This window comes from Mandrillus leucophaeus, unplaced genomic scaffold (assembly GCF_000951045.1).
Source record: "Mandrillus leucophaeus isolate KB7577 unplaced genomic scaffold, Mleu.le_1.0 Scaffold205, whole genome shotgun sequence".
In the NCBI taxonomy this organism is placed as follows: Eukaryota; Metazoa; Chordata; class Mammalia; order Primates; family Cercopithecidae; genus Mandrillus; species Mandrillus leucophaeus.
Genome location: NW_012102088.1, coordinates 767,404 through 775,775, shown reverse-complemented (window position 1 = coordinate 775,775; position 8,372 = coordinate 767,404). Strand labels below are relative to the sequence as shown.

At 44.0% G+C, this 8,372-nt stretch overlaps 1 protein-coding gene across 4 annotated transcripts in view; it reads right to left on the bottom strand.

The window, feature by feature from the left end:
- Positions 1–2,206: 2,206 nt before the first annotated feature.
- LOC105539406 (zinc finger protein 773) overlaps positions 2,207–8,372 on the bottom strand; it is a 41,201-nt gene continuing 35,035 nt past the window's right edge. Inside the window, exons 2-4 of one of the 4 annotated variants that reach the window (XM_011979674.1) lie at positions 5,878–6,004; positions 5,276–5,374; positions 2,463–4,325 (exon numbers count right to left, since the gene is read on the bottom strand). In XM_011979674.1, coding sequence (XP_011835064.1) covers positions 3,262–4,325; positions 5,276–5,374; positions 5,878–6,004 — 1,290 coding nt within the window. In that variant the 3' untranslated portion in view covers positions 2,463–3,261. Of the gene's footprint in view, positions 4,326–5,275; positions 5,375–5,877; positions 6,008–8,372 lie in introns of all 4 variants that reach the window. The other 3 variants (XM_011979673.1, XM_011979676.1, XM_011979664.1) reach the window with 3 other exon arrangements.

Below are 8,372 nucleotides of genomic sequence, written 5' to 3'. Positions count from 1 at the left end.
GGGGGAGGGATGGCATTGGGAGTTATACCTGATGTAAATGATGAGTTGATGGGTGCAGCACACCAACATTGCACATGTATACATATGTAACAAACCTGCACTTTGTGCACATGTACCCTAGAACATGTATAATAAAAAAAAAATTTTTTTTAAATGAGAAATGATGAATGTTGACATTTCTGTTATTCCTAATGTTGGGGAAAATCAGCTTATCAAATATTTGATCACATATATGTCAAATGTGCTGTTAGCTGTTTTTCATAGATGTGCAGCAATAGGTGGAGAAAATCACTGTCTTGTTCTAGTTTGCAGAGTTTATCATAACCTAGTTTTGAATTTTGTAAAATGCTTTTATTACATTTTTGAGATTTTTATTTTAGTCTGTTAACATAGATTACACTAAGAGAGTTTAAACTATTGGATCAAACTTGTATTCTTGATAAACCTCACCAGGTTATGATTTATTATTGTTTGTATATGGAGGGATTCAATTTGCTAAATGTCTTTTTGTTTTGTTTTAGCATGAGTGCAAGTTTATTTAAAAAGGCTTTACAACAAGAAAGAAAGAGAAGTATGCTTGGAAGAGACCCCAGTGAGGCGATTTGAAGGACGAGTGCCTCAATTTGCTAAAATTTTGTTAAGGCTCTGTCTATATTCATGTGGTGATTGGTCTAGTTTTGTTTAATGTCATTGCCTCTTTGGTGTCCTGTTAATGCTAACTTTCATATAGTTCAGAAGTGTTTGAACCTTTCTGTTTTTGGAAGAGCCTGTATATAATTGGTACGATTTCTTCCTTTAATATTTCATAAAAGTTCTTACATGTTTTAGGAATGACCCTCAGTTGATGCCATCAAGAAAAAGGAACCTCAGTCCTGCAACCACAAAGAACTTAAATATGCTAACAACTCAAAATAAGCAAGAAACAGATTCTCCGTGAGACTCTAGTAAGGAACACAATCATGACAACACTTTGATTTTAACCCAGTGATGTCTCTATTATACTTATGACCTAAAGAACTGTAAGATAATATATTTGTATTGTTTAAACCGTAAGTTTGTGGTGATTTGTCAGGATAGCAATAGAAAGCTAATACATCAACATTATTCTGTGAGCATCTCTTTACTTTCCAATGCAGTATTTCCTCGACTCATGTTGTACCTTTTCTGCCACAATCAGAAAACAGCCTCTTCTCTAAGGAGTTCTGGTTCCCTTTATTAAAAAATTATACAAACCAATAACTGGGCATTAAATATGCTCAAAGCTACTGGAATGCCACTGCTTGCTAGGATATCTCACAAAAGATAGGGAGTATGTACACATTATCTATTTAAATTGAATTCTTTATCTACATAAATTGAATTCTTTTTTTGTAGGTTAAACCTACAAATATTTCAGAAGTTGGTTATTTAAAAAGATTCTTAAGACTACAGTAGCATACTCATGTAAGGGTTTTATTTATAGGCAAATATATGGTATAGTATGAGAATACAACACCAAATGCATATTGAATAAAATAACAAATGGATAAACTGGGCTTCATAAAATTAAGACAATCTGCTTTAGGAAAGATACTGTTAAGAACTGAAAACAAGGTCAAGCATGGTGGCTCATGCCTGTACCCTGGCACTTTGGGAGTCTGAGGCAGGATGACCACTTGAGGCCAGGAGTTAAGAGACTAGTCTATGTAACATAGCAAGACCGCACCTCTAAATTTTAAAAAAGAAAACAAAAGCCACAGACAATGAAAAAATATTCCCAATGCTTATATCAAATAAGGAATTTGTCTTCAGAAATGTTAAGAACTTGCAACCAACCAAATGTTTTAACAAACAGGCAAAAAATACCAACAGACATTTTACTAACGAAGATATATATGAGTGACAAATAAGCACATTAAAAAAAGCTGAAAACTAAGTCATTGGAAAAACACAAATTAAGAACTACAGTGAAATACTACTGCATATTTAGTAAAATGGCTAAAATGAATGGCCTATGATTTCCATACATATAAATTGTCAGTAATGTGAAGAAATGGAAAACCTAATATATTCCAGGAGGAAATACGAAATGCTAACCATTTAGAACACAATTTGGCAACTAAAATTTCAAACATTTGGATCCACTTACAGAATAACTGAGGAGCTTTGTAGCCCTGTTACATAGCTAAAAGGGTGAACATTATAAAAACACAATTCAGTCTCTGGAAATGGTCACAAGGGTGTACGGCAAATAAATATTTATTAAAGAAGATCTAACATTCATAAGAACAGCAAAAGTCAGTCACATCTGAACCAAGACCACTCCTTTCCTCCCCCAACTCCAAACTCAGCGAGATAAAAACTCCATTCGACTGCTGCAGCCAAGAATACAGGGCTCCCTCTCTCTGGAGCTCCAAGGCAGAGGGCTATTTTCTCAGGAAGGACAATCTGTCAGGAATTCTCGTCCTGCCTCCAGTGTGCATATTTAGATGAATGACATTCAGTTGCCAGCTCCCTCATAAAGATTATCCTCAGAGTTTCTGGGTTTTTTGTTTATTTATTTGTTTGTTTGAGACGAAGTCTCGCTCGGTCACCCAGGCTGGAGTGCAGTGGCGTGATCTCGGCTCCATGCAATCTCTGCCTCCCAGGTTCAAGTGAATCTCCTGCCTCAGCCTCCTAAGTAGCTGGGACTACAGGTGCCTGCCACCACGCCCGGTTTTTGTTTTCTGTTTTTCTTTTTTTGAGACGGAGTCTCGCTCTGTCACTCACGCTGGAGTGCAGTGGTGCGATCTCGGCTCACTGCAAATTCCACCTCCTGGGTTCACGTCATTCTCCTGCCTCAGCCTCCTGAGTAGCTGGGACTATGGGTGCCTGCCACCATGCCTGGTAATTTTTTGTATTTTTAGCAGAGACAGGGTTTCGTCGTGTTAACCAGGATGGTCTCGATGTTCTGACCTTGTGATCCGCCTGCTTCAGCCTCCCAAAGTGGTAAGATTAACAGGTGTGAGTCACCGTGCCCGGCAAGGTGAATCATATTGAATCAGCGACAGTCTAAGGCCTTTCTCCAGTCTAAACTTTCTGGTGTTGAATAAGGTTAGGCCTTTGGCTGAGGCCTTTCTCCATATTCACTACATTGTCCACTCTGTGAACTGTCTGTCCAGTGTTGAATGAGTTTGGAAGTGTAGCTAATGGATTTCCATTTGTTACCTTCAAGACTTTTTTCCCCTGTGAACTTTCTGGTGTTGAATGAGGTTGAAATGCTGGCTAAAGGATTTCCCACAATCACTGTATTTCCCCAGTGTGAATCCTTCGATGTTTAACAAGACTGGAGCTGTGGCGAAAAAATTTCCCACATTCCCTGCACTCATAAGGCTTTGCTCCAGTGTGAACCCTCTGATGTTTAACCAGGCTGGAATTCTCACTAAAGAATCTCCCACATTCATTGCACTTAAAAGGCTTTTCTCCAGTGTGAACTTTTCGATGTTGCATGAGGCTTGAACTTTGGCTAAAAAACTTCCCACATTCACTGCACTCATAAGGCCTTTCTCCAGTGTGAACACGCCAATGATTGATGAGGCTGGACTTGTGGCTATAGAATTTTCCACATTCACTGCACTTATAAGGTCTTTCTCCAGTGTGAACTCTCTGATGTTTCATGAGGCTGGAGTTGAAACTAAACAATTTTCCACATTCACTGCACTCATAAGGCCTTACTCCAGTGTGGATTCTGTGATGCTGAACAAGTGTGGAATTATGCCTGAAAGCTTTTCCACATTCACTGCATGTAAAAGGCTTTTCTCCAGTGTGAACTCTCTGATGTTGAATGAGGTCAGCATTACGGCTAAAGGATTTTCCACAGTCACTACACCCATAAGGCCTTTCTCCAGTGTGAACTATTTGGTGTATAAAAAGGTTGGACTTATGGCTAAATAACTTCCCACATTCACTGCATTCATAAGGCTTTTCCCCAGTGTGTAGTCTCTGGTGCTGAACAAGTAAATATTTCTGACCAAAGTCTTTCCCACATTCACTGCATTTGTAATACCTTTTTCCAGCATGAAAGGCCTCCTTACTTTTGGAGCTCCTATGTGACTTCTCTCCCATGTGAGTCATCTGGTGCTTGAGAACACCTGAGCTGGTCAGGAGGTCCTTCCCAACTTCTCTGCTTTGCAAGGACTTCTCTGACAGGTGGACTCTGCAACTCCTCAAAACTGGGACCCTGCCCTCTTGTCTTTTTAAGGGTTTCTCTCCATAGTGCTTCTGGTGTTGCTGAACGTTTGAACTGGGCACTTTTACAGAAGCATTCTGCTCAAGGGCCTCCTCGGCCTCAGCTCCATGCCAACAACCTGAAAGAAGAGAAATGTTGATGAAGTAAACGTAGTCTTTGGTGTGAGGAGGCAGCACTCTCACAAATGTGTTTGACACACCCAGTAATTAGTGCCTGGGACTGCTGGCAGAATGAGGGGGCTAGCACTTGGTGGGGAAGGGCCTGCTGTGCAGTGCTGAACCTGGCTAGATCACGGATTTGGGGAGGCCTCATGAGCACCAAAGATGCAAGGATGGGGTGTAGCATAGGGAGGAGAGGCAGAGTCCGCAACAAAATCCACTGCAAATGGCTTTCCACAGGACTTTGGCTGCTGGAGACACAGGAACATGGCACAGAAGGTTATGTCCAGGTCCAGAAAAAATCAACTGCAAGATGGGCGCGGTGACTCATGCCTGTAATCCCAGCATTTTGGGAGGTCAAGGCAGGTGGATCATAAGGTCAGGAGATCGAGACCATTCAGGCTAACATGGTGAAACCCAGTCTCTACTAAAAATACAAAAAATTAGCCGGGCGTGGTGGCAGTAGTCCCAGCTACTCAGGAGGCTGAGGCAGGAAAATGGCATGAACTTGATAGGAGGAGCTTGCAGTGAGCCAAGATCAAGCCACTGCACTCCAACCAGGGCAACAGAGCGAGACTCCGTCTCAAAAAAAAAAACCAACTGGAAAGAAATAGTTGGTGTCCAAGCACTATATGCAAGGATAAGCTCCCACCTCACCATACATTCAGTGAAAGCCACTGCTGAAAGGTGCTGCTGAGGATTGGGTGAAACATGGAGGACAGAGAGGTGGGGAATGGCCCCGGGTCAAATATCAGAATAGATATAAATGGGTGACTGAGGAAGAAAAGATAGAAATCAGCGATGACCCCTTGCCTTGGTATCAAAATATCTGGGCCCACTGCAAAGACTCCTGGTATGATATGAACCCATCTCCGAGTTCATACCTCCCTGAGCTCCACCCACCAAGTACCTTTTGGTAAGGCTGCAGTCATAACTTCCCAAGCAGGCATGAAGGGCTCCTCCCATGACTCCAGCTGGGTTATTTCATGGGTCTTGGAAGATGCAAGTCCTAAGGAAAACAACAGGTGAGTGGCAGCACTGAGCCAGAATGACCTATCCCATCATGGACCACAGGAAAGAAAACAACATAGTACAGAAAGAACCTTGGAGGAGGGTCTTACAGGAGCAACCCAGTCAAACAGCAATCACATTGGTGACTCAATTGCTGGCACAGGTATGTTGGCTAGAGGAGGCAGGCAGAACGTAGGGGAATAGAATTACCACAGATCTGCACAGTGTCACCAGGCCACAGAGAGGCCACCAGGGTTAAGTTCCATCAAGTTGACTGCAAGACTCGTGACCCCCAAACTCTTTCCTGCACAGCTCCGGGGCCGCTCGGGGAGAGAAGATGGTAGTATACACAGCCCAGGCCAATTACAATAGCTACTTCAGGATACTGGAGAAGGAATGAGTGCCCACAATTCAGCTTTGGGAAGAACAGATCTGTCACTAGGAAAAGTAGGAAGAGACGAGCCCAGCCCAGGATGCTGGGGTGGGGTGTGAGAAACTTACCCAGAGAGGCCAGAAGTGAAAAGTTCTCCAGCATCACATTGCGGTAGAGGAGCCTCTGAGTCTCATCAAGCAATCTCCATTCCTCCTGGGAGAAGTAGACAGCCACGTCCTCAAAGGTCACATAGCCCTGCTAAGATGGAGAGAGTTGAGTTTATCTGTGGCCTCCTTACTGGGGAATTTAGGCATCCCCCTGAACATCCACCCCTGCTCACCCTCTTCCTCAATCCCCATCTCAAAGGAGAGACCCTGTCCCAGAACCACTGATGCCCCCTCTCTCCTCATGTTCCCACTGAGCAAGCACAGGCAGGTAGGCAGATATAGTCCATTTCAGCTCTGGGCGTGGTATGCAGAGTCCTACTCTTCTCTTGTCAGACAACTGACCTTGGATTCCAAGACTGTTTACCAAATACAAACAAATTTGTGTAGTGTTCTCCCTGAAGTCCCCAATACAAGGTCCCTGGGGACATCTGTTTATACTCATTAGAATGTACACATACTCTGTACCACAACCACTGCCCCCTATACCACCTTATGTACCTCCCCTAGTGTCACTACATTCTAGTCTACACATGGCATCCAGAGGGCACTTACCAAATGCAATCAGAACACCATCCCATCCTAGACCTCCAATGGCACTGACTGCCAGGGGCAACCCTCAGCCTCACTTTGAAGGCCTCCCTACCTGGCTCGTTTTGTTGCTTCACTTTCAGCTACTTGGAATTGCACACATATTTGGACGCCTTTGGCACTCTTCCATATCTGTGTTGAGAAGCTGTCCCTTCCCAATGTCAGCCTTCCTCTGACTCTCATTAGAATCGCAGGCCAGGCCGGGTGTGGTGGCTCATGCCTGTAATCCCACCACTTTCGGAGGCCGAGGCAGGTGGATCACCTGAGGTCAGGAGTTCGAGACCAGCCTGACCAACATGGAGAAACCCCGTCTCCACAAAAAATACACAATTAGCTGGGCGTGTTGGCACATGCCTGTAATCCCAGGTACTTGGGAGGCTGAGGTAGGAGAACAGCTTGAACCCAGGAGGCGGAGGTTGCTGTGAGCCAAGATCTTGCCATTGCACTCTAGCCTGGGCAACAAGAGTGAAATTCCATCTCAAAAAAAATAATAATAAATAAATAAAAATTAAAATTAAAAAAAAGAAGCCCAAGTCTCCCAAACCAGGCCCAGCAATTCTCCCAGATGACCTCATTTGATCTTGAGCTAATCCAGCAGCCTGAGAAGCTCCCCAGGTCCCAGGTAAGAACAAAAGCCTTGTGATCCCACAGTTGGATGAATAAGCAGCAGTGCCTGCCTTCCTGTCATCTTACGTCATTATAGCTTCATCTTCATGTCCATCTCATGTTTACCCCCACAGGAACTTTGGTCACCAACCAGACCCTCCTTACCACTACATCCCCTTCCCCATGGCCACCATTCTCCCTCATGTCCTTGTGAAGCCTACCACTCCCATCCAGGTATCCAAGCAAGAGAATCAGTTCTTTGCCCCTATTCTCCCTTATTACCTAATGGCATTACCAATAGGACCTCAAGATGCTCCCTCCTAAATCTGCTCCATTACCCCATTTGGTGCACACACCAACTGTATCGTGTGTATTTCCAATCTGAACCCTTCACCTGAATTCCAGACTTCTTTGTCCAGGTGCCCACTCAACGAATCCACTCAAGGGTCTCTGGAACATCTCATATCAACATGGCCAAAACCTAACTTAATTATTCCCACTGAAAACTACTCTTACCATTAACCTCTTTCTCTTACCCTACACTTTAGAAAATCTACTCATATCTACTTAAAAAACACAGACTCCAGGTCGGGCGCGGTGGCTCACACCTGTAATCCCAGCACTTTGGGAGGCCGAGGCAGGCAAAGCACGAGGTCAGGAGATCCGAGACCATCCTGGTTAACACGGTGAAACCTCATCTCTACTAAAACTACAAAAAAGAAAATTAGCTGGGCGTGGTGGCGGGTGCCTGTAGTCCCAGCTACTCCGGAGGCTGAGGCAGGAGAATGGCCTGAACCCAGGAGGCAGAGCTTGCAGGGAGTCGAGATTGCGCCACTGCATTCCAGCCTGGGCGACAGTGTGAGACTCCGTCTCAAAAAAAAAAAAAAAAAAAAAAAAAGACTGGGCCATAATCCCTGCATAGCCTTCCCTATTTCCATCCTTTCTGATATTCAGGAATAAACAAACAAACAAAAATACAAAGAATAGAGGCCCAGGTCCTCAGCCAACCACTTCACGTCTGCCTTATACCTGCTGATGCTTCCGCCAGACATAATGGAGATCTAAGGTTGCCTAAGCATTTCCAGCTCAAACTTAAATCCATGTATTTTCTCATGTTGATCACTATGCCTTCTAAACCTCCTGTCATTGGTTGCCAGAAATGAGAACCTCTCCACATAACATATAATCTGAGCCAGGTGTGGTGGCTCATGCCTAAAATCCCAGCAGTTTGGGAGGCAGAGGCAGGCAGATAACCTGAGATC